The 26,422-nt window shown below is 45.4% G+C and overlaps 1 protein-coding gene across 13 annotated transcripts in view; it reads left to right on the top strand.

The window, feature by feature from the left end:
* Positions 1–26,422, top strand: part of akt3a (v-akt murine thymoma viral oncogene homolog 3a) — a 594,281-nt gene that overhangs the window by 187,894 nt on the left and 379,965 nt on the right. For 12 of the 13 annotated variants that reach the window (XM_072512671.1, XM_072512765.1, XM_072512694.1 and 9 more), the window contains one exon: positions 7,497–7,622. The exons of the other annotated variant lie outside the window; for it this stretch is intronic. In XM_072512671.1, coding sequence (XP_072368772.1) covers positions 7,497–7,622 — 126 coding nt within the window. The remainder of the gene's footprint in view (positions 1–7,496; positions 7,623–26,422) is intronic. 13 annotated transcript variants of the gene reach the window in all.

Below are 26,422 nucleotides of genomic sequence, written 5' to 3'. Positions count from 1 at the left end.
CGCCCCCCGAACACCCCTTCCAAATGTACATATTGATCACACGAGAATGAACCAACGCCAATAAAACAAAGATGCCAAGGTCATTAAACCCAGCAAAACTGGTTTAACGAGCTGCAACTCCTCCCCCCGAAAAAACAAACCTCACTCCCGTTAGTTAGCTAACTTTCTTGCTAGCGGGGCAGCCCCCACCCAGTGCTCAGAAAAAAGAAAACACTACTGCCTATCCCAGGATTAAAAAGTAAAACGTAAACAAGTACCTTTTCAAAAACCAAATTCCCAACTTCGCTTCTGATTCTGAAGCTGGAAGAGGCAGCTCTGTTTTTCTCTCTCTAATAGGAAATCTCTCTCAAAATCTGGTTTAAGAACTCTTCCCTCTCCCCAGTAAAGCTGGATGTCGTTTTATTGAAACTGCAAAGGATTGAGATTAAAACTCGGATGGAAGCTGGGTTTGATGAGAGATAACAGTCTTAAGAGTGAAGTAGACTCAAAGTGGACTTTGAGTTGAAGACCCAATTTAATATAGGCTAAAATGTCTCTCCAGACAAAATCCAACTGTCTGAGTATTGAATGAATGTTTCAGTAAGAAGACGATACACCAGTGGCTTTGATTAATCAGTGTGCTGAGAGGGAAGCCGCCTGCTAAAAACCAACATCGAAAGCAAGGACTCTGCATTTTTACCTTGATCCTTTATATTTGTACCCCTTTCCACCCCTTTGTATTTGTCTGTCTTGTGTGTATGGGTAGAGGGTGGGACAGTTAAAGGTGGGGTAGTCGTTTAGCTTGTCGTTATTCCATTATAATTGCTGCATATTTCTTTATTTCTGTTTTAAATAAACAGTAATTGTGTTTCAACTTGCAAACCTGGTGACTGTAAATTATTGGACAGCCAAGGACCAAAGATTTCGGGAATTTTTATTATAGCTATTGGTTAATTCACTTGTGTTGGGACTCTGGGTCTGTGGGGCTGGAATTGACCACACACTAGTCCAGGATGTAACACTGAACAGCTAATTTTATAGGACTGCAGATTCAAGAGGCAGCTCACCACCATCTTTTTGCATGTATTAGGGATGAGCAACAAATGCTAGCTTGCGATGCCCATACCTTGTGAAAGAAAGGAAATTTGTCAGTCCATGATTTTCTTTTTATAAAATTGCATATTTTAAATATTTAAAAAATATTTGAGATGTAAACTATCCTAAGCTCATGTGTACATCCCAATCATTTATTTTCCCCTGTAAAATTTTAATCAAAAAGGAAAAATGAACTGTTTTGCTTCTGGTTTGGTATCTTTGAGCAAATGTAATTGGTTGCTTTTCCTGTTTGATAACATCATCATTATTGAGTACCTGGAGATCCCCTTGACTTGGCACCAGATTATAATTGACATGGGGAATGGGGAAATCCACATAACTGCGATTGCAGCTTTCTTCAAGGTGAGCGGCAAGCAGCATAGCTTCATCGCTGAATTAATAATAATCTTTATTTTTGTCACAAGTAGGCTTACATTAACACTGCAATGAAGTTACTGTGAAAATCCCCTAGTCGCCACACTCCGCTGCCTGTTCGGGTACACTGAGGGAGGATTCAATGTCCAATTCACCTAACGGCACGTCTTTTGGGACTTGTGGGAGGAAACCGGAGCACCCGGAGGAAACCCCCACAGACACTGGGAGAATGTGCAGACTCTGCAGAGGCAGTGACCTAAGCCGGGAATTGAACCTGGGACCCTGGCGCTGTGAAGCGACAGTGCCAACCACTGTGCTACCGTGCCACCCATTACACGGTCAGGCTGTAATGTTTAGAAATGCATTTTTCAAAATTACCTTTTTGAAGGAAATGCAAGTAGTATGAATTAAAATATATTAACAGTCCAGTAAAACTTCATCTAAGAACATTTTAATGAAACGTGAACATCAACCACTTGATGCAATGAAATACTTAAAATATGCAAGTTGCACTTTTTTGCACAGTATCTATTTGTATTAAATTTGGTACATCAGCTCCTATTGCAATTAAAACACCCATATGATAACTGTCCTATTTATTCCTGCAGCTGATGTTATGACCTGATTCAGTGTTACAGTGCCACAATAGCTGCATGGTATACTAGTCAGTTTACCATCAAAGAATCCCTACAGTGCAGAAGGAGACCATTTGGCCCGTTGATTCTACACCAACCCTCTGAGAGAGCACCCTACCTTTTGATACAAGGAACAAAGATCAATATAGCACGGGACTTCCAGTGACGGCGGGCTGGAGGCGGCCGCACAATGGAGGGCTCCCGTTCGGGATCGGCATTTTCGGGGCTTTAAGCCCGGTGCAGGGTCCACGGAGGCGGCAGAAGCAGGGAGAAGGCACGAAGGAGACAAAGTGAAGACACAGGAGGGAAAAAAAAACCCAAAGAAAAATGTCGAGGGTGAGCAAAAAAACCGCCGGGAAAAAAAAACAGCTGAAGGTCCGTCGGGGAGTGGAAAGGTTACCGCGGGGTCACCAAGGAAAATGGAGGCTGGAGCACCAGATAAGGCCGCACTGCTTACGGCTGAAGAAATAACTAAGGTGATGGCTGCGGAATTTGAAAAGCAGATGGCGCAGATTGCGAAATGCATGGAGACGGTGAGGAAGGAGATGAGGGAGGTTTTGAGTGTGCTGGTGGAGGAGGCGGTTTCCCCGGTGAGGGCGGAGGTGGTGAGCGCAGTGGCGGAGATGCGAGAGCAAGGGGAGGCGCTGAAGGAAGTGGAGGAGACGTTATTGCAGCACGGTGATCAACTTGCCTCGATGGGGAAAGAGATGCGGAAGGTGATGGACACTAATAAAGATCTGCGAGGAAAAATGGAAGACCTGGAAAATAGATCCGGGCGACAGAATTTGAGGATTGTGGGGCTGCCCGAAGGAGTTGAAGGACCAAAGCCGACTGAGTATTTTGCCGCGATGCTGGCCAAACTATTGGGGGAGGGGGAGGATCCCTTCCGATATGAACTGGATCGGGCTCTTCGGTCTTGGAGGCCTGTACCAAAGGCGAGTGAGCCGCCAAGGGCAGTGACTCTGTGCTTCCGTAGGTACAGTGTGAAGGAGAAGGTCCTGAGCTGGGCCAAGCAGAAGCGGGTGGTGCAGTGGGCTGGAGCTGGTATACGTGTATACCAGGACTTTACGGTGGAGCTGGCAAGGAGGCGGGCTGCCTTCAACCGGGTGAAGAGGGCACTGTACATTAGCAAGGTGCGGTGCGGCATTCTATATCCAGTGAAGCTGAGGGTGAAGTACAAGCTCAGGGACTTTTATTTTGGAACGGCGGAAGCAGCGGAAGAGTTTGCGAAAGCAGAAGGACTGTGGCAGAACTGACAAATTGAGGAATGGCCATGTGCCGATGTAACCTCATGACTGTATTTTCTTCTTTTTTGTATCACTGCGTGTGGGTGTAGAGACTAAAGGAGCCAACGTGGTATATATTTGGACAAGGGAAGGGACGGGACTTTCACTCGAAATGAGGGTTCTTTGGGGTGTAGGTGGATATGCGGGGTTTGTGTGCTAAAAGGGGATCTTTGGGCTTTCCTAGGGCCAGGCAAGCGGGAAAGGGACCCGGGCGGGGGCCTCTACGCTGGCCGGTTTAAGCCTGCCAGTGAACGGGAGTGAGGTGGGGGAGGGGCTGTGGCCATCTAGCCGGGGTGGAAAGTTGGGGGGAAGGAACCGAGGTTGGGAGGAGGGGTTTTACAAGTGGACGGGAGGAGCTGGAGACCTGCGGCGGGGGGGAGGGGAGCTGTGTTAAGATTATGGGTGACTACGGGTAATCCCTGATTCCTTTTTGTCATTTGTTTATGTAAACATGCGGGTTGAGGTTTGGGGGTTGGTGGGTAGATGGGATCGTTGTTATTATGGGGACTGACATATCTTGCTGATTATTGTTTATTGTTGATGGATGTAAATGTGGGAGAAAATGTGAAAAAGGAGGAGATAAAAACAAAAATCAAAAAAAAAAAATCAATATAGCACAGGAACAGGCCCTTTGGCTCTCCAAGCCTGGACCGGTCAGGATACCAACCTTTACCAAAACCCTCAGCACTTTCTTGTGCCGTATCCTTCTATACCCATCCTATCCATGTGTTTGTCAAGATGCCTTTTGAATGCTGTTAATGTATCTGCTTCCACAACCTCCCCTGGCAACGCGTTCCAGGCACCCACAACCTCTGTGTATAAAAAAAAAACCTGCCTTGCACATCTCCTCTAAACTTTACCCCACAGACCTTAAACCTATGCCCCCTGGTGACTGACCTTTCCACCCTGGGAAAGAGTGCCTGTCCATCAATTCTATTCATGCCCCTCTATCAGGTCACCCCTCGACCATCTTTTTTTTATTTAATATAAATTTAGAGTTGCCAATTATTTTTCTTTTCCAATTAAGGGACAATTTAGCATGGCCAATCCACCTAACCAGCACATCTTTGGGTTGTGAGGGTGAAACCCATGCAGACATGGGGAGAAACCTCTGTCTTTCGAATGAAAACAGTCCGAGTCTATTCAGCCCCTCCACATAGCTAACACCCTCCAGACCAGGCAACATTCTGGTAAACCTCCTCTGCACCCTCACCAAAGCCTCCATATCCATCTGGTAGTGTGACAACCAGAATTGTGCGCAATATTCCATCTGATATATGTCAGTACATTGAGATTTATTCTGCCCAAGAACTTGTATTGAACATTCTAAAAGTTAAAAATTTAGTGTGATATATTTCATAAGTTACTTCCGTGAAGAGCAGTGTTGTTTGATATATTGGCCTCATGTGGCTCATTGAGAATCCAGATATGGCATATTGCACTTCTGATTAAATGATAAGGAATAGGCAGCATTGTTAGTTAATAAGTCTCAAACTCACATGCGTAAGCATATGTACTTGATATCTTGTGTTTACTGGTAACATTCTGAACAGCATTCCAGTTTAGGCTGATAAGTGGCAAGTAATATTTGAGCTGTACAGGTGCCAGGCAAAAGAGAATCTAGCCATCTCTTGACATTAAATGGCATTATCATTGCTGAACCCCATTGACCAGAAACTGAATTGGACTAGCCATATGTCGCTACAAGAACACAATCAGAGGCTGGGAATTCTGCAGACAGAAACCCACCTCCTGACTTTTCCCTTTTACCAAAGGCTGTCCAACATCTACAAGGCACAAGTCAGGATTGTGATAAAATACTCTCCACTTTCCTGGAAGAGTGCAGCTCCAACAATACTCAAAAAACTGGACACCATCCAGGCCGAATCAGCCTGGTTGATTGGCACCACAGATGCAGAATGCAAGCAGTGTACACCATTTACAAGACTCACTGCAGGAACTCACCAAGGTTCCTTTGACAGTACATAGAACATAGAAAATACAGCACAGAACAGGCCCTTCGGCCCACGATGTTGTGCCGAACCTTTGTCCTAGATTAATCATAGATTATCATTGAATTTACAGTGCAGAAGGAGGCCATTCGGCCCTTTGAGTCTGCACCGGCTCCTGGAAAGAGCCCCCTACCCAAACTCAACACCTCCACCCAACACCAAGGGCAATTTTGGACACTAAGGGCAATTTATCATGGCCCATCCAGTACTTTTCAAACCCATGACCTCTACCACCAAGAAGGACAAGGACAGCAGAGGCGTGAGAGCACCACCACCTGCAAGTTCCCTCCAAGCCACGTAGCATCCCTGACTTATTGCCATTCCTTCGCTGTTGTCAGGTCAAAATCCTGGTGCTCCCTTTTTATCAGCACTGGGTGTACCTATATATAAAAAACACATTGATTGCAGTGATTCAAGAAGGTGGCTCATCACCTTCTTGAGGGCAGTTAAGAATGGGCGACAAATACTGGCCTTATGAGAGACACTCCCATCCCGTGAAAGAAAAAATGAAAAGCTGAATACGTGGATGTTTTTTGATCATTGTGTGTGCTCTACTTGGTCATCTGAGTAATAATACTGGTGAAAATCCAAGATTTCAGCACCATGGACACGCCAGCAATATTGTGATGAGGTTGGCTGCTATACTGTTCAATTCAACCAGTTTATGCTGTAATCCTAAGTAATAACAAGAAGTTCCAACAAGATATGTCATGGCAAAGGGCAAACAACATCCAACTGTTCTGGATAGAGAGCTGGAGTGAATCTGGTGCATCTAGTTGTAAGAGTCACCAATCTCAGCAATCACTGAATAAAATTAGAGTCAAATATTGAAGAAAACCCAAAACTACACAGATGTGCTGTGTCAGTTAAATTCACTCCCAACAGGGAGACAAATTTTGCACCAGTTGGTAGAGACGTTTGTTAGAATACATAGTGTTGAGGCATTTTCCATCAAAGCTGATGCATGTGACTAAAAGGATGCTGCCATAGTCTGGTTGACAACACTGATGTAGAATTTAAATAAAAATAAAAGACTGCGGATGTTGGAGATCTTAAAAAATAAATAAATAAATGGAAAGTGCTGGAAGAGACATGCTGTACTCGAAACGATAACTCTGTTTCCCTCTCCACAGTTGCTGCCAGAGCTGCTGAAGTTTTCTGGCACTTTGTTTTTATTTCTGATGTAAAGTTTTCTGGTTTTGAATTAGATTGCTTTCTAACGAACCTATTTATACATGCAAATTGTGGAACTTGAACTACCCATTATCTTCCAATTTTTTTCACTTGATTATAGTTATCTGTACTGTTCATATATGAATTTAGAGTGCTAGCAAGCAAGTATGTAGTGGGAGGAGGGGGACATGACCGCCAAGCCTGGAACCCAGATCTATTGCCATCTGCAATGTGCTTTTCAGTAGGGTCGTGTTATTTGGTTCCATTTCTACAAATCCATATAACTTTGTGAGGCTTAGCTAACTTAGAACATATTGGGAAATGAACTGTCATCAGTACTACCATATTTATTTCTTTAAAATAGGGAAACCAAAAACAGTTACCTCTTTATATTGGTTGGAATATGTGTTGTATAAGTCTGCTTTGTTGAAATTGATGTCAATTTTTAGCAAAAATATAAGGGGCCTAGATAGAGTGAAAGGGCTTATTTCCTTTTGAAAGGTCTTATCCAGAGAGATAGATTTAAAATAATAAATTGGAGGAGAGTTAAAGTGAATTTTTTCACCCAGAAGGTGGTGGTGATTCTGGAACCCGGAAAGGGCGATAGAGGCAGGAAACCTCAACATTTATAAAGTACTTGGATATGCACTCGGAAATGTTGTGGCCTACAAGGCTACAGACTGAGTCGGAAAGTGGGATTAGGCTAATAGCTCTTTTTCGGTTGGTAGGGAATCAATGCGCCGAATGGCCTCCTTCTTTACTAATCATTTTCTTTTTAATGAGCTAGCTCAGCTTGAACCCTTCTTACTAATATTTGTTGTTTAGTATGTACTTTAAAATGTTGATTTCTGAAATTGGGCAGAAGATTTAATCTAATTTTGAGGTTTTTTTTTTTTTTTTTGAAAAGTTGCTCAGCATCTTTTACTTTTCTTTCCTGGTAGGGGAATATATCAAAAACTGGAGACCAAGATACTTTCTATTGAAGGCAGATGGATCATTCATAGGATATAAGGAGAAGCCTCAAGATGCAGATCTACCATACCCTTTAAATAACTTCTCAGTGGCAAGTAAGTATTTTCACAATCATATTTAGTTTTCCAGATGTTATTTCAATGTGATTTTGACTGTCAAATACAGGCACTCTTGTATTTTAAGATATCCTTTAATTTGTATTGAATTAATAGGTTTACTATTCAAATTGCTTTGTAATCCTGAGATGTTTCTTTCACTTCACATATATGTAGGTTGGTGCAATGCCTGCCCATGTTCTAATGTCACAACATTCTTTGATTTCTGTTTACCTCTATCCCGGCTGCAACAAATCTAATTTCATGTGATACTCCATCTTGTACTCATTTGACCTCCTTGACTCTGCTCATTAAGCTATTGCATAATGGCGCAGTGCTTCCATTCTCAGGTACAGTTTCTTCCAACCGTATTAGAGTGCTTTTTTATACATATTTATAAAGAAGCTGCCCATGCTCCTCTGTGCTCTTCAACTGCCACCACATCGTCAACTTTCTGTCCAAGGTACTAAAACATGCCATAACTAAATATCTCCATATTCACGCTTGTTTTGTTTTTCTTCCTGCTGAATAAGTCACTAATAATGGTCTAGGTGACTATGATTATGGTGCTATTAAGACTCTTCTTAATCTCTCTAGACCAGCTAGACTATGATCCTCCAGAGTGTCTTGTCCTGGATCCTTCTTGGTTGTGTTCTCACTTGGTTCCTTTCTTACCTACCTAGCTGTAGCTGCCACACCTCCAGAAATGCCATCTCCAATATCCTTGAGTCACCTCGGGTGTCCTTAAAATTCTATCTTTGTGCTGGTCATATTTCAAATCCATATATTGTCTCTTGCTGCATAATCAGGGAATATGGGATGCGCACTTGCTGAGGATACTCTGCTTTTTAATACCTCTGTTATCCTGGAATGCGCAATTTAAAAAAAATATTAATTCACTGGATGTAGGTGTTGCAAGCAAGGCCAGCAATTGTTATCCATCACTAATTGCATTTGAAAAGATTGTGGCAAACTGCTGCAGTATATATGGTGAAGGATTACTCCGTGAAGTTGGGGAGTTCCTGGATGATTAAGGAAGAGCAGGGCATTGCCAAAGCCTAGATGGTGTGACTTGCAGTTGGTGGTATCCCCATGCATTTGCTGCCATTGTCCTTCTAGATGGTAGAAATTACAAATTATTTTTTAAATAAACATTTTATTGAGGTATTTTTGGTATTATAGCAACAACAAAGTAAACTATGTACATGAAACTGTAAACATAGTGCAAAAGCCATCTCCCTCCCTTACAGGTCCCACCTTTATTAACCCCCTACTCTAAGCTAAGCTAAACCCCCACCCCCTGCTGACGATTAATTTTCCGCAAAGAAGTCGACGAACGGTTGCCACCTCCGGGCGAACCCTAACAGTGACCCTTTCAAGGCGAACTTGATTTTCTCCAAACAGAGAAAGCTAGCCATGTCCGATAGCTAGGTCTCCGACTTTGGGGGCTTTGAGTCCCTTCAAGCTAATAGTATCCGCCTCTGGGCTATCAGGGAAGTAAAGGCCAGGACATCTGCCTCTTTCTCCTTCTAGGTTCCCAGGTCTTCCGACACCCCGAAATCCACCTCTGGACTCAGTGAATTCCTTGCTTTTAACACCGTGGACATGACATCTGCAAACCCCTGCCAAAATCCCCTAAGCTTCGGACATGCCCAGAGCATGTGAACATGGTTCGCTGGTTCTCCCGCACATTTTGCACACCTGTCTTCCACCCCAAAGAATCTGCTCATCCGGGCTACTGTCATGTGAGCCCAATGAACGACCTTGAATTGCATCAGGCTGAGCCTGGCACATGTTGCGGATGCGTTGACTCTATTCAACGTGTCTGCCCATAGACCATCCTCTATCTCTCCTCCCAGCTCCTCCTCCCACTTGCGTTTCAGCTCCTCGGTCTGCATCTCCTCTCACCCCATAAGTTCCTTGTAAATGTCAGAGACGCTCCCTTCTCCTACCCACCCTCTGGAAACTACCCTGACCTGAATCCACCTTAACGGTAGGAGCGGGAAGGTTGACACCTGTTTACGTAGGAAGTCCTGCACCCGCAGATACCTGAATTTATTTCCCCTCGCCAACCCAAACTTCTCCTCCAGCGTCCTTATACTCTGAACGCTCCCCTCTATAAACCTATCCCCCATTCTCTCAATTCCTGCTCTCCGCCATATCCGGAACCCCCCCATCCATACTTCCAGGGGCAAACCGGTGATTATTACAGATTGGGGACCAGACCGATGCTCCCTCTGCTCCCACATGTCTCATCCATTGCCCCCAGACTCAGTGCTGCCGGCACCACGGGGCTGGTGGAGTACCATGCCGGCAGGAATGGCAGAGGCGCAGTTACCAACGCCCCCAGACTGGTGCCCTTGCATGAAGCCGCCTCCATACGCTCCCATGCCGACCCCTCCCCCACCACCCACTTCCTGATCATGGCTATATTCACCGCCCAGTAATAGTTACTAAAATTTAGCAGTGCCAGCCCGCCCTCTTGCCGACTCCGCTCAAGCACTACCTTCCTTACTCGCGGGGTCTTGCCCGCCCAAACGAAGCCAGTAATCACTTTGTTGACCCATTTAAAAAAGGACCGCGGAATAAAGATGGGGAGACATTGAAACATGAACAGGAATCTCGGGAGGACAGTCATCTTCACCGTCTGCACCCTCCCAGCCAGTGACAACGGAAGCGCGTCCAATCTCCGAAAATCGTCCTTCATTTGGTCCAGTAGTCGGGCCAGATTTAATTTATGCAGCCGGTCCCATTCCCGCACCACTTGAATGCCTAGGTACCTAAAGCTTCCCCCTACTAATCTAAACGGAAGCTCCCACAATCGCCTCTCCTGTCCCCTCGCCTGGACTGCAAACATCTCACTTTTCCCCATATTTAGCTTATACCCCGAAAACCTGCCAAATTCCTCCAGAATCCTCATGATTTCTTCCATCCCCTCTATTGGGTCTGATACATACAGAAGCAGATCGTCTGCATAGAACGAGACTCTGTGCTCCACCCCCACCCCCCGGACCAGCCTCTTGAGGCTCTCCGAGCAATTGCCAACGGCTCTATAGCTAGTGCGAACAACAGTGGGGAGAGGGGGCATCCCTGTCTCGTCCCCCAGTGCAGTCTAAAATAGTCCGATGTTGTCCTATTCGTCCGTACGCTTGTCACAGGAGTCTGATACAGCAACCTGACCCAGTCAATAAAGCCCCGCCCAAATCCAAACTGTCTCAGCACCTCCCACAGATAATCCCATTCTACCCGATCAAAAGCCTTTTCTGCATCCATTGCGATCACTACCTCCACCTCCCTACCTTCCGGGGGCATCATGATCACGTTTAACAACCTTCTTACATTGGCCACCAACTGCCTACCCTTAACAAACCACGTCTCGTCCTCCCCAATAACGTCCATAACACGATCCTCCGTCCTGGAGGACAAAATTTTGGCCAGCAATTTGGCATCCACATTCAACAGGGATATCGGCCTGTAGGACCCACACAGCTTCAGGTTCTTGTCCCGCTTCAGAATCAGCGAAATTGTGGCCTGTGACATCGTCGGGGGCGGCACCCCTCTTTCCCTTGCCTCATTAAACATCCTCATCAACACCGGCGCCAAAATCCAGGAGAACTTTTTATAAAACTCCACTGAGACCCGTCCGGCCCTGGGTCTTTACCCAACTGCATGGCCTTCAGACCCTCCACTATCTCTTCCAACCCGATAGGGGCCACCACCCCTTCTACCAGCTCCACGTCCACCTTTGGGAAATTCAGCTCCTCCAAGAAGTGCCTCATTCCCTCCGACCCCTGAGGGGGTTCCGACCTATGCAGCCTACTGTAGAAATCCCTAACCACCTTATTCACCCCTGCTAAATCTCCAACCAGGTTCCCATCTCCATCATTTACTTTCCCTATCTCCCTGGCTGCCTCCCTCTTTCTAAGCTGCTGTGCAAGCATTCTGCTGGCCTTCTCTCCATACTCATAGATTGCCCCCCTCGCCTTTCTCAGCTGCTCCACTGCTCTCCCTGTGGTTAACAAGCCGAACTCCGCCTGTAGCCTCCGCCGTTCCCTTAAAAGCCCTGCCTCTGGGGTCTCCGCATACCTCTTATCGATCTATAGTATCTCCTTTACCAGTCGGTCCGTCTCTGCCCTGTCCACCTTCTCCCTATGGGCCCGTATCGAGATCAACTCCCCTCTGACCACTGCCTTCAGTGTTTCCCAGACCACCGCTGCTGAAATTTCTCCCGTGTCGTTGACCTGCAGGTAGTTCTGAATACATTTCCTCAGCTGCTCACACACCCCTTCGTCAGCCAAAAGTCCCACATCTAACCTCAAGTCGGGCGCTGGTTCTGTCTTTATTAACCTGCAGGTCAACCCAGTGCGGAGCATGGTCTGTGATTGTGTTCGCCAAGTACCCCGTGTCCACCACCCCTGCCAGTAAGGCCCTGCTCAAAATAAAGAAATCAATCCAGGAGTACACTTTATGCACGTGAGAGTAGAAGGAGAACTCCTTCACCCTCGGCTGCCCAAATCTCCATGGATCCAACCCCCCACCTGCTCCATGAACCCTTTTAGTTCCTTTGCCATTACTGGCACCCTGCCCGTTTTCGAGCTTGACCGGTCCAAGCCAGGGTCAATAGCTGTGTTGAAGTCTCCTCCCATGACCAACCTGTACAAATCCAGATCCAGTATCTTCCCCAGCATCCTCTTTATAAACTCCACATCATCCCAATTTGGCGCATACACATTTACTAATACCACCTGCACCCCCTCCAGTTTCCCACTGACCATAATGTACCGACCTCCCACATCCGAGACTATTCTACCTGCCTCAAACACCACCCGCTTATTGATCAGGATCGTGACCCCTCTAATCTTTGAATCCAGTCCCGAGTGAAAGACCTGACTGACCCAGCCTTTCCTCAATCTAATCTGGTCAGTTACTCTAAGGTGCGTCGTCTGCAACATTACCACGTTCGCCTTCAGTCCCCTAAGATGCGCGATCACATGTGCCCTCTTGACCGGCCCATTTAACCCTCAAACATTCCAGATGATCAGCCTCGTTGGGGGGGCTCATTGCCCCCCACCCTGCCGATCAGCCATCCCCTTTATTGGGTCCGCCTCCAGTCCATGCTCCGTGCCTCCACCGGCACGCCCCAGGCAGCCTCCATCCCCAACCTCCTCTCTGTCCCTTAGCCCAAGCCCCTCCCTCGTCAGCAGAACATTCTCCCCCCCCCCCCCCCCCCCCAGTAACAACACTCTGTAATCCAACCCCTTTACTAAACCAAGCATATGCACCCCCCCCTCCCCCCACTGCGCTTCCCTGAGCTAGCCCGCCCAGATAGCTTGGCGGCCCCCATCCCTGGCGCCGGATAGTCTCCCACCTATTATCCGCCCCCCCCCCCCCCCCACATGAATGTGGCAGCAAAGTTGAAAAGTTCTCAGTCCGCCCGCCACCAGTCCTTTCCTTTTCGCGAAGTCCAGCGCGTCCTCAGGAGACTCAAAATAAAAGTGCTGTTCCTCATGCTTGACCCAGAAACGGGCCGGATACAACAGTCCGAACTTCACCTTTTTCTTAAAAAGGATCAACCTAATCTGGTTGACACCTCTTCTCCTGGCCACCTTCACACTCAGGTCTTGGTAAACCCGCAGGATACTGTTGTCCCACTTACAGCTTCGTGTCTGCTTGGCCCACTATAGAATGCGCTCCCATTTGCGGCTTCCTGGCGAGTGCTCTGTGAGCCTTGTCCACCTCCAAGGGCCGGGAGAATGCCCCATACCCCAGCAGCTTCTCGAACATGGCTGCTATGTATGCCCCAGCGTCTGCTCCTTCGGACCCCTCCGAGAGCCCAACGATTCTCAAGTTCTGCCGGCGGGACCTATTCTCTAGGTCCTCCACCTCCTCTAGCAGCTTCTTCTGCTGGTCTCTCAGCATCCCCACCTCCAACTCCACCGCAGTTTGATGTTCCTCCAACTCAGCCAGCACCTTCTCTACCTTCTGGATCGCCCGATCTTGAGCGTCCAATCTAAGCTCCAGCAGCTCAATTGACTCTTTTATCGGGTCCAAGCAGTCCCGTTTCTGCTTAGCAAAGCCTTCCTGAATAACTTGCAACAGCTACTCCGTTGACCGCTGTGTCGACAAACCAGAAGTCCGGTCCTCCGCCATGCTGCAGCTTCAGCCCAAGCCTTCTCTTGTCTTTCTGTTTCTGCCTTTACGAGCACCTCTAGTCCTTCTCTCCATGCACCGATGTGGGAATTCAGTACACAATTTCCTCTGTCATCAGTTTTACAATTCAAGTCCGGTAGAAAATCGGGGAAAAGATCCAAAAGTCCGACCCGAGCGGGAGCCACCAAATGTGCGACTTACTCCTTCATAGCCGCCACCGGATGTCCCAGATTACAAATTTATATACAAACATTTGAGAGGTGCTGTTGAAGAGCAATGGCATGGTTCTGCAGTGCATGTTGTAGCCATACAACACTATTGTACCAGTGGTGGAGAGAGTGAATGTTAAAGGTAATGGGTGGGGCACTGATTAAGTAGGTTGTTTTGTCCTGGATGGTGTCACGGGATGTTGATGGGAAATTGACAATGATGATGCCATTAAATGTCAAGGGAGGGGTTTAACCTTTTTCGTGTTGAAGGTGGTCATTTTCTGGCACATGCACCAAGCAAATGCCACTTGCTGCTATCAGCCAAGCCTGCATGTTGTCTACGTCTTGATTCATACAGGTAAGGGATGCTTCATTATCTGAGGAATTGCAAATGGACCTGAATAGTATTCAGTCAATGTTGAACTTTACCATTTCTGATTGGAGAGTGAAGGCCATTGATCATAGAATTTACAGTGCAGATGGAGGCCATTTGGCCCATCAAGGGGCTTTTCACAGTAACTTCATTTGAAACCTACTTGTGACAATAAACGATTTTCATTTCATTTCAAATCTACACTGGCCCCCGAAAGAGCATTCTACTTAAGCCCACTCCTCTCCCAGTAACCCCACCCAACCTTTTGGACACTACGGGCAATTTAGCATGGCCAATACACCTAATCTGCACATATTTGGATTATGGGATGAAACCGGAGCACCTGGAGGAAACCCACGCAGACACTGGAAGAATGTGCAGACTCCGGACAGACAGTGAGCCAGGCAGGGAATTGACCCCGGGTCCCTGGCATTGTGAAGCAACAGTGCTAACCACTGTGCTACCGTGCTGCCCACGGCATTGATGCCGTAATGAAACCGACAATGGATGAACCTGGTTTTTCAATTTGGATGTTGTTTGGGGAACAGGGGAAGTCAATATTGTAGATTTTGTAACGAGGTATATTCTATAGAAACTGTTAATAATTCATACATCTTCAATTGCGTGAGAGAAGAGTAGTCTTGTTTATCGCTGGCTTTGAAAGCAGATCAAGGCAGGCCAGCAGCACGGTTCAATTCCCGTACCAGCCTCCCCGAGCAGGCGCCGGAATGTGGCGACTAGGGGCTTTTCACAGTAACTTCATTTGAAGCCTACTTGTGACCAGAAGCGATTTTCATTTCATTTCTTTATCTAGTCTTTAATAATTGGGAGTGGCTTACTAGCACCTCTACTGGCCAGAGTCCTGAAGAGCATAAATGCTAGACTGTCAGTTGGATGGTGAAAACACTAATTTGAGATAGAAACATGCAGTTTTCACTAATCTAATTGACCTAGATGCAACTGTCTGAGAGCATGTGGTTGGAGTGACCACCACATAATTATGGAATCAAAGTTTGCCGACTGGGCTGTTTATTCTCACTGGTGTTTCACTTGTCGCCTCACACCAAAAAACTATACACCCCCACGAACCTGTGTTCCAAGTTGGGATACCCTTGCAGATAACATCAGCATGCTTCATGACAGAACCCAAACTGAGCCCTGGTGAGCATGTTAATAATTGTCACTTGACAGCATCCAACCTCTGTCACTTTGCAACCAATTTTGAAGATGGGGCCGCTTTCTCCCACGACAAAGAAATGGCTGAGGAACTGAATAGTTACCTTGCATCAGTCTTCATGGTAGAAGACACCAATTGGCTGTATAGAATCCGGGGGCAGAGGTGAGTGCAGTGGCTATCACTAAGGAGAGGTTTCTGGGGAAATTGAAAGGTCAGAAAGTGGATAAATCACCTGGACCGGATGGACTACACCCCAGGGTTCTAAAAGAGATAGCTGAGGAAATTGTGGAGGCATTGGTGGTGATCTTTCAGGATCACCGGAGGCAGAAAGGGTCCGAGAGGACTGGAAAGTGGCTAATGTAACACCGCTGATTAAGAAGGGAGGGAGACCGAAGACAGGAAATTATAAGCCGGTTAGCCTGACTTTGGTCAATGGTAAAATTTTGGAGTCCATTATTAAACATGAGATCGTGGAGTACTTGAAGTGCATGATAAAATAGGACTGAGTCAGCACGGCTTCATCAAGGGGAGGTCAGGTCTCGCAAATCTGTTGAGTTCTTTGAGGAAGTAACAAGGAAGTTAGACATAGGAGAACCAGTGATTTATTTAGATTTCCAGAAGGCTTTTGACAATTTGCTGCATAGGATACTGTTAAATAAGTTAAGAGCCCATGGTGTTAAGGGTAAGACCATGGCATGGTTAGAGAATTGACTGACTGGCAGAAGGCAGAGAGTGGGGATAAAGGGTGAACCTGCAGTCGCTGACTAGTGGTGTGCCTCAGGGGTCTGAGCTGGGACCACAACTTTTCACAATATACATTAATGGTCTGGAAGAAGGAACTGAAGGCACTGTTGCTAAGTTTGCAAATGATTCAAAGATCTGTAGAGGGACAGGTAGTATTGAGGAAGCAGGGGGCTGCAGATGGACTTGGACAGGCTAGGAGAGTGGGCAAAGAAGTCGCAGATGGAATACAAAGTGGAAAAGTGTGAGGTTATACGCTTTGGAAGGAGAAATGGAGACAGACTATTTTCTAAATGGGGAAATGCTTAAGAAATCAGAAGCACAAAGGGACTTGGGAGTCCTTGTTCAAGATTCTCTAAAGGTTAATGTGCAGGTTCAGTCGGCAGTTGGGAAGGCAAATGCAAATTTAGCACTCGTGTCGAGAGGGCGAGAATACAAGAGCAGGGATGTACTTCTGCGGCTATGGAAGGCTCTGGTCTGATCCCATTTGAAGTATTGTGAGCAGTTTTGGGCCCCGTACCTATGGATGGATGTGCTGGCCTTGGAAAGGGTCCAGAGGAGGTTCACAAGAATGATTCTTGGAATGAAGAGCTTGTCGTAAGAGGGATGGTTGAGGACTTTGGGTTTGCACTCTGAGTTTAGAATGATGAAGGGGGAATCTTTTTGAAACTTGCAGGATACTGCGAAGCCTGGAATAGAGTGGGGATGTGGAGAGGATGTTCCCGCTTATAGGAAAAACTGGAACCAGAGGACACGGCCTCCAACTGAAGGGATGATCCTTCAAAACAGAGATGAGGAGGAATTTCTTCAGCCAGAGGGTGGTGAATCTGGGCCTTTGCCACAGAAGGTTGTGGAGGCCAAATCACTGAGTGTCTTTAAGACATGGTAGCTAGGTTCTTGATTAATAAGGGTATCGGGGGTTATGGGGAGAAGGAAGGAGAATGGGGATGAGAAAAATATCAGCCATAATTGAATGGCGGAGCAGACTCGATGGGGCGAGTGGCCTAATTCTGCCCCTATGTCTTATAGTCTTATGAGTTGTTTATTGTTAACCAGTATTCACAATTACATGTGGTAGGACTGCACCCCTTTGATCTGATCTATTGGTTGTGGGATTGCTTACTTTGGTCTCCAACATGCTACTTCTGCAGGTTAGCATTTCATTTTAGGTATGCTTGGTGCTTCTCTCCTATGTTGTTCTACATTCCTCATTGAGCCAAGATTGGTTAACTTGCTTGGTGGTTATGGTACAGTGAATCAAGTCGGGTCATGAGGTTAAGATTATGGTGGATTGCAATTCTGTTGCTGATGGGCCATAGTGCCTCGCGGATCCCTAATTTTGAGAAGCTAGATCTGTTCTGAATCTATATTATTTAACCTGGTCGTAGTGGCACATGGCACTGGATTTGCGGTGTCCTGTGTGTGATTACAAGACTTTGATTCCATAACTATGTGGTGGTCACTCCAACCAATGGCCGCATAGACAGTTGCATCCCGGTCAGTTCGATTAGTGAAAACTGTAGGTTTCTATCTCAAATTGGTGTTTTCACCACCCAACTGCCAGTTATGTTCTTCAGGACTCCGATCAGTAAAGGTGCTACAAAGCCACATCCAAGTGAACTCTCCCACCCTGAGTGCATTTTGTGCTCTTTGTATCCTCGGTGTTTCTTCCAAGTTGCTATGCTGTTCTATCTTTTCTGACTTGCAGCTCAATATTAGTGAAACCAAAGCCATCCTGTTTGTACTCACCAGAAACTATTCAGTTTGGCTACCCATTCCTTTCACTTCCTAGTTTACTGCTTGGGCTCAATCTAATGGTGCATATCCTTGGTGGCTGGCTCCCTTCTGTACTCTAAATTAAACCTCATACCCAGTTCATCAAGACTTTATAAGCTTTTCTTTTTCCCAATGCTGCAGTATTCATTGCTTCCTGATTTGATATTTCCAGTTCCCTCCTTGGTCTCCAAAATTCCATCCTCCGAAATAGCTTCCAAAATTCAGTTTAGCACATCGCATTCTGCATAAAATGCTGCTTTTTACTGACCTCAATTTCCTTTTCATAGAATCATAGAATTCCTACAGTGCAGAAGGAGGCCATTCAGCCCATCATGCCTGTACTGACCCTCTGAAAGAGCACCCTACCCAGGCCATTCCCCCACCCTATTCCCGTAACTCCATAACCCCACTTAACCTGCACATCTTTGGACTGGGAGGTGTTGCTGATTTTCTCCTTGGTTCAATTGCTCTGTTTTATTACCTGTGCTCTTGAGTCGCCAGGTATCTTTATGATACCGCCACGAGGTTCAAGTCCGAGTAATGATCAATAACCCAATACACCGATTAGTAAGATTTAAATCAAAGCACATTTATTATACACAGTAATCGCTACTCATGCACAAATTCTACGTCTAAGCTACGTCTATAACTAACAGGCTTATACTTAACTTCGGAATGGCCCACCAGGTCAGGGGAACAAATGGCCTTTCGTTTGGGTTCTGAGTCTGCGGGATTCTAAGTTGGTACGGATTGGTAGCTAGGAGCGCCTATCTCGTAGCGAGCATCGAATTAAGACTTACTTTGTTCGGGGTCACTGCACCGGTCACAGTCAATGTTGGTTCGTGTTGCTGGGTGACCCGGGCAGGACGCAGAGGTGAAGAGAGATGAAGAGCGCGCAATTTGAACTTGGGGCTTAACTCTTATAGTCCCCAGGGGCTTCCCGTCTTTCGGGGCGGACCCTGTACCTGGTCCCAAGTGATTGGACTTTGTCCCAATCGCTTGGTTTGATTTCTCCAATACTGGAGCGGTTCCCTGATCGATGGGCGGTCTTGAGGTGCTCGTTCACCTCCTTTGTGTTGGTTCCTGCTGGCGCCGAGGAGTCTGGCTTTGCTTTGTGTGTCCAAAATGTTACTTATTGTTCCCGGGGATTGCTCATCAGTATGCAGATGGCTGCTACAATGTTATGCTGATGGTTGCTGGTATCGATGTTGTCTGGCCTTTGCAGAGGTAAATACACAGCAAGCCTGCAGCTGCTGGTTTCTGTCTTGTTGGCTGACTTTCCCATCAGCCTTTGCCGTTCGCCATTTTAAATCGGGAGTTGGCCAATTTAGGTGGCTACAGAGGAAGCCGGAGCACCTGGCATGCATGGGGAGAAAGTGCAAACTCCACAGACAGTGTGGCTGGAATTGAACCCGAGTCCCTGGTATTGTGAGGCAGCAGTGTTAATCACTATGCCACCGTGCCACCCATCCATTTGCATTTTGACATCTTATCTTTAAAAGCTTCCTCAAACCTACTTCTTTGGCCATGTTACTCAAGTTTTCTGCTGATGCTTTCATAAAGTAGATCTGGAACTCTGAACATGTTAAAACATTTTGTTTTGTTCACCGTTTTGTTTTGAAAAGCATACAGCTTTTGAGCAAAGCACAATGATGTTCTTCGAGCATATGAATTTAAATCAAACAGCATTACTTAACTAAATATGTAGGATCAAGAGAAAGACATTAAGAATAGATAGACAGTAAAGACAAGAATTTTGCAATTTATGTATTTAGATTGTGTATTTATAGTATGTCCTATGTATTTCTACATGGTGCGACCTGCCTCGATTGTACACTGAACAATACTTTGCACTGTGTACCTTGGTGCACATGACAAATCTAAATCTAAAGATTGGTGCTTCACTCCCGAATGTTAATAGCTATATAACGAGAGTGGAGGAACTGCTCATGGTAACTGTGCTAGGTGTGGTGGTGGACAACCAGGGCAGTCTGATGCCACATGAAGTTCAAAAGCCTTCCTGTTGTACAAGTTGGGATAGTGAAAGTGGGGAATTTCTCAGAATCCTGGGCAATGCAATTATTCATTAATCCCTTTGAGTCTTTTGTCTCACAACTTGTTACTCCTGTTGTGTATTGCTGCTTCATGCAACATAAGCTGCTTCCTTGATGTATGCTTTGACAAAGGAAGCTCCAGACTATGAAATGAGTTCAACTTGTTTATTGAACTATTAACACAGTTCTTAAATGAGTTTGACCTCTGCAAATCTAGCTGTAGTAACTTAGTCTATCTTTACCAGCCTGCTCTAAGCCACGTTTTGAGTGTGATGCTGCTGATCAACCCTTATGTACTCTCTAGATGTCTGTCTGTGGAAAGAGGCAAGCATGTGTGCCCTGTCCTTTTATATGGGTTGTGAAGTGCCCCCTTGTGGTAAAGCCACCTCTGGGTGTCCTGATTACCCATTGGTTGTGTCCTGTTGTAATGACCCATTGACTGTATGTCTGCATGTCATGACATCTCTGGTGCTCCCTCTAGTGGTTACTTAGCTGTAGTGTATTTACATTAATCCCTTGTGTATATACAGTGATGCATATCACCACATCTCTTTCCCCCCCCCCCCCTTTTTTTGTGTTACATATTTTCTGTACTTGGTTAAAGAAAATTGAACAAAATAGGTAGATAAGTGATGGCATGTACAAGTCATGATGGCAGTGATGATTATACAATACCAAATAATATTTATAAGTCATGAACATTTATAAATTCATGAATTTATATGGTAGAGTGGCTTTCTTGTTTTGTTATTGAAGTGTTGATGTTGTCATTTCCTTGTGAACGCCATCAGTGTCCCTGTACTTAAGGGACCAAGAAGTCATCAGGAGGTGTTCAAATGGTCAAATCACTTTGTTGTCTGATTTGGACTCTTTTTTTTCCGATGCTGGTGGTAGCGATTCTTGATGTCATCTTTCCTGTCTGACCTGGACTGGTGTCTGTGTTTGCGGTATTGATGCCGTATGTCAGCTGTCTTGAAAGCTGGTCTGCTTGTTTGTCGTGTAGCAAACGTGAATTTGTAAGATGCGTTATCATGCCATGGTATGTCTGCACACTTGCCATTGCCTTGAGCTGTGCTGTCACAGTGTCCTGCATTTGCAGAGTTGTACCATGTCGTACCAGTCGTTGTTCTAGTGTTGTTGGTTTTGCCGTGCTTGTTGTTGACGTTGGTGCCTTTAGTACGCTTCTTGTTGTTGTCTGTGTTGTTTTTGTAGGTTTTGTTGTGTTTGTTGTGCTCCATGACCATTCCAAGTGGAGAATTTGAGTCCTTCACAAAGTTACTTGTGTCAGTGTCCTCTGTGGCATCAGCTGTTTCATTGAGTGTTTCGTCTTTGATTCCGCGGTGCTCCCCGTCTGGAGTCATGTCCGGTTCACTTGAATCATCTGGAGTCAAAATGTTCAAGATTGCATTTTCTTGTGGAGAGGCTCGAGTGGATGAGGTTTCAATTGACGTGGTCGCACTGGACTCACGAGTAGTTTCACTTGGATTGTCGAGTTCCTCTGTGCATACGAGCTGAGATCTGTCAATCGCACTGTGATGTTGCACATCTTGTATGGGAATTGCGATGCCTTCGTCACTTGTCTCACATACAGTGGGTAGACCTGCAGTGTCGTCTTGTTGGTTAGATGAGCTGGGTAGACTGTCAGTCTTCTTCTGGTGGCTCAAGTAATCTGGGTAGATTGTCATAATCTTTCTGTTGTTCACGTGAACGTGGCAGACTTGCATCATCTGCTGCTGGTTGCTCAGATAAGGTGACTCATTGGTCTTGTTCATGCATGGACTGCGCTTTGGAGTCTTGAGTTGCTCCCATTGTGGAGTCTGTCAACGAGCTCGCTGTGGAGGCATGTATCGCTCTCTCTGTGGAGTCTGGCATCGTTCCCTGTGTGGAGTCGTGCAGTGGTCTCGCTGTGGAGTCGATCTGTGCACTCTCAACGGAGTTGTGCAGTGGTCTCGCTGTGGAGTCTTTTCATCGCTTTGTGTGGAGTCGTGCAGTGGTCTCTCTGTGGAGTCTTTCATCGTTCTCTGTGTCGAGTCGGGGACTCTTCGTGGTGCGTGGACCAATTTTCGTGTGGCGTCAGGCCGCTCTCTGTGGGCTTCGTCTTCTTCGTGGGTATTTGACAGATTGCTGTCATCCAATGCATCGACGATCTGCCATGGCATCATGGTATTGGATTCATCTACCACGAGTAGAGTCGTGTTGCGCTTTGCAACCGTGTTGCTTATGCTGTGACCATATCCAAATAACACAGCCATGTCTGAGTAGTATTCTTCGATAAACCAATTGCCTTCTTTTGTTACGGTATTGTCATTGCGCTCTCTTGTGTCCAAGGAAGAAATCATCGTCTGAGTAGTAGTCTTCAAGGACCAAATCATCTCTTTGGGCGGTGCTAGCTGCTTGTTGCAGGGTTCTGCGGCGGTTGATTTCAACTGCTGGCAGAAGTTCAGGCATTGTTCTGTTTTTCGAGGTGAAAGAATGGTGTTTTGTGGCTTTAAAACTCTTCTTTTTAATTTTCAGACATTTCCTCTTTAAGTGGGCGTGGTCCGGGGCTTCTGACATCATGACGCTCATGACGTAAAGCGTAGGAATGGATTGCGCATGCGCAAATCGCTTTTCCTTTACTGTGCGCTCTTTTTCGCAACTGTGCATGCGCAAAACACTGTTTTGCCGGTTTGTGTCTTCCCGGGAACTGCGCATGTGCGGACTGGGACGGCTGGATACGCGCAAGATGGCTGCCAATCAAAGTTGCTGTTTGCTTCTGTTGCAACCCTACCTCTGCCTCGTGGTGAGTATTTGTGCCAGTTGTACCGATTTCTTTTGTGTTTACCTCGCAGTAGCTTTCAAATTTGCCCAGGACTGTCTGGAATTGTGTTCTGTCCTGTCCTTTGGAGTATTTAAAGCAGCGGAAGATCTCTGTTGCATGTTCACCCGCAATGGTGAGTAGAAGAGCAATCTTCTCAGCATCGGCCACGCCATGTAGGTCGGATGCTTCCATGTAAAGCTGAAACTGTTGCTTGAATGAACGCCAGTTGGCACTGAGATTGCCGTGGTACTTGAGTGAAGTAGGAACCGGAATCTCTATCATCGTGCCTGGGTTTGGTTGCTGGTCGTCACGGATCTTGCTGAGTTGAATTAAATAGATGTAACAGGCACTCCTGGTATCATGTTGTGTTATGCTGCTTTGTGTAGCAAAAGCTGCTTCCTTAATGTATGCTTTGACAAAGGAAGCTCCAGACTATGAAATGAGTTCAACTTGTTTATTGAACTATTAACACAGTTCTTAACTGAGTTCGACTCTCTGCTAATCTAGCTGTGGTGACTTAGTCTATCTTTATCAGCCTGCTCTAAGCCATGTGCTGGGTGTGATGCTGCTGATCAACCCTGATGTACTCTCTAGATGTCTGTCTGTGGAAAGAGGCAGAGCATGTATGCCCTGTCCTTTTTATATGGGTTATGAAGTGCCCCCTTGTGGTAATGCCACTTCTGGGTGTCCTGATTACCCATTGGTTGTGTCCTGTTGTAATGACCCATTGGCTGTATGTCTGCATGTCATGACATCTCTGGTGCTCCCTCTCGTGGTTACTTAGTTGTAGTGTGTTTACATTAACCCCTTGTGTATATACAGTGATGCATATCACCACAACTTCCTTTTGGACATTGTGCTAAGGTCCCCTGCTCCAATTGCAAATGCCTTCTTTTGACAATCCATTTTAGCTTGTTACTGTTCCCAAGAACAGGCCGCGTGGGAACACAATTTCCAAGAAATGCCACATTAAGTAGTCCTGGCCCTCAAGAGGGAAGGCCAATCATAAATGCTCGAGGAGCCAATCCATTTAGTTGGCGGAACAACAAGCGACAAGCTAGAAAGCTCAATAATACATGGTGTGGAGCTAGATAAGTTGCAGTAAAGGGACCCAGAGCAACAGTATGTGCTGGGTGTGGATAGTCATCATTTGATAGGCAGGAAGCAGAAGTGTTGGAGGAATGGAGCATTCACATTGATTGAAGTGGAGAGTCACAAACAGGAGCCCTGCATCCTTTGAGGTTGTGGGCATACAGCAGGATGCCCAGTAACAAGGAGCAGTAGGGTAGAGACTGGGATGGAAGGAAAGCAAAACACTTTCCTTTGGCCCAGAAGAGTACCATCAAGGCAAATACATTCTGGGCTTGAATCTAATGGCTTTACAATGGCATTGGAGGAAAAAACCCGATGGTTACTTGACAAATTTCTGAGATGGAAATTAACCATTAATAAATGCAAGTCCTTTTATGACACCAGCTCCAGGCATGACGGCAAATAAATGCCAACGCTTTTATGCAGTGCTTAATTTTACTGAGATTAATACGATATAGAATTTTCCAGTGCATTTGAAATGGTAACCTGTGATGGATTCTGAGTTTTAGTTTGTAGTAGATGTTTTTATGGTGTTGTCTGGTTTATGTTATAAATGGACAGAAAGTATATTTTGCAATACTGTTACCCTAAGATTGTATTTTATTTTGGGATGAGCCTCAATTTGCATAATGTCTTTGATCTGATGCCATGGTATCTTGAACTTTGCAAGAGCTTATCTAGTGTTCTCGTCACATTGTGGCAGGGAAGTGCACTTGTTAAAATAGTGAACGTGAGATGCTGCCAACATGAAAGCTTTTTATTTCATATTACTACATTACACTAACAAATGTGTCCTTGTTTATGATATCAGAGCACCCAAGGCTGAGTTTTAATTTGAATTCATAATTTGTATTATCTTTAGTTTGGGTCTTTTACTACATTTGGATTTTTAATGTGCCTCTGCTACCTTTGATCAGAAAGTATTCTTTGACATTGCCACTTGCAAAAAGAGGCTATTTTATTGAAGTAATGCTGCTCATAGAGCTCCAACGTTTACATTACTAAAGGAAAAATCTAACATTTACAATATTCTTGTGGTTTGCCAATGCTGAACCTGGATATAGAATAACAATTTTGCAATGAATTTGCTGATATTTGTCAGTTATTAAAGAAAATAGAACATTTGGGTTTCATGTGTATTTGTGAATATTAAAGAGAGGAGAATTATCCTGTCCCCTTTCAAAATCAGTTCATTAGCCAAATAAAAATGTATTTTTACTCATTGTGGTAACAGTTAGTCAGAGCAAGCCCCACTGTTTTTGTGATGTGATTGTTAGAAAGGAAAAAGGATTGGAATGGGTAATTTCACAATGTATGAACAGCTGGTACCATTAGCAGACAATAGAAAGTGGAAATTGAACTTGACCTCAGCTAAAATATGACTGTTACTGTAAATGTAGAGCTCACACTTCAATAAGTCTTTTGAATACATTATCAGGCTCTCTTAAGTAAAAGGTTCAGACTGTATAGCTTAATGGAAGGGCTGTTTAAGATTGAGAGTTCATATTGCTTGCTCATGTTATTTATTTGAAGAGGTTTTATTTGCCACTTGTTGTAATGATGTATTGTGACTATTGGTTGTTTTGTTTATATCCAGCCAAAATAATGGACCTGAAATAATTTCCTGAAATTTCCTTATGGGCGAGACTAGAAGTAGGGAATACAGTTGTAAACAAAAAAATAAGAGGTCCCACCTTTAAAAAGGAAATGAGGCAAAAGAGTAACGAGGAAGAGAGTAGGACCTCTTGAGGATCTACAAGGTCATCTATGTGCAGATTCACACGAGATGGGTCAGATCCTAAATAAATATTTCTGATCGGTATTTACTGTTCAGAAAGGCATGGATGTCAGGGAACTTGGGGAAATAAATAGTGATGTCTTGAGGAGTGTACATATAACCGAGAAGGAGGTGCTGGAAATCTTAAAGCGCATCAAGGTAGATAAGTCCCCAGGACCTGATTAAATGTATCCCAGGATGCTGTGAGAGGCGCGGGAGGAACATGCGAGTCACCTCGCAGATATATTTGAATTGTCGACAGCCACTGGTGAGGTGCCTGAAGATTGGAGGGTAGCAAATGTTGCTTTGTTTAAGAAAGGCCGCAGGTTAAAGCCTTGGAACTACAGACCAGTGAGCCTAACGTCTGTGGTGGGTATGTTATTGGAAGGTATTCTGAGAGACAGGATCTAAAGGCATTTAGAGAGGCAAGGACTGATTAGGGATAACCAGCATGACTTTGTGAGTTGAAAATCATGTCTCACGAGGTAGATGAGGGCAGTGCAGTCGACGTTGTCCACATGGATTTTAGCAAGGCCTTTGACAAGGTACCGCATGGTAGGCTATTGCATAAAGTTAAATCTCACGGGATCCAGGGTGAGGTAGCCAACAGGGTGGATGCAAAATTAGCTTGACAACATAAGACAAAGGGTG

The sequence above is a fragment of the Scyliorhinus torazame genome, chromosome 1, assembly GCF_047496885.1.
Source record: "Scyliorhinus torazame isolate Kashiwa2021f chromosome 1, sScyTor2.1, whole genome shotgun sequence".
Taxonomy (NCBI): domain Eukaryota; kingdom Metazoa; phylum Chordata; class Chondrichthyes; order Carcharhiniformes; family Scyliorhinidae; genus Scyliorhinus; species Scyliorhinus torazame.
The sequence above is the reverse complement of the archived record's forward strand: the minus strand, read 5'-3'. Positions and strand labels throughout refer to the sequence as shown.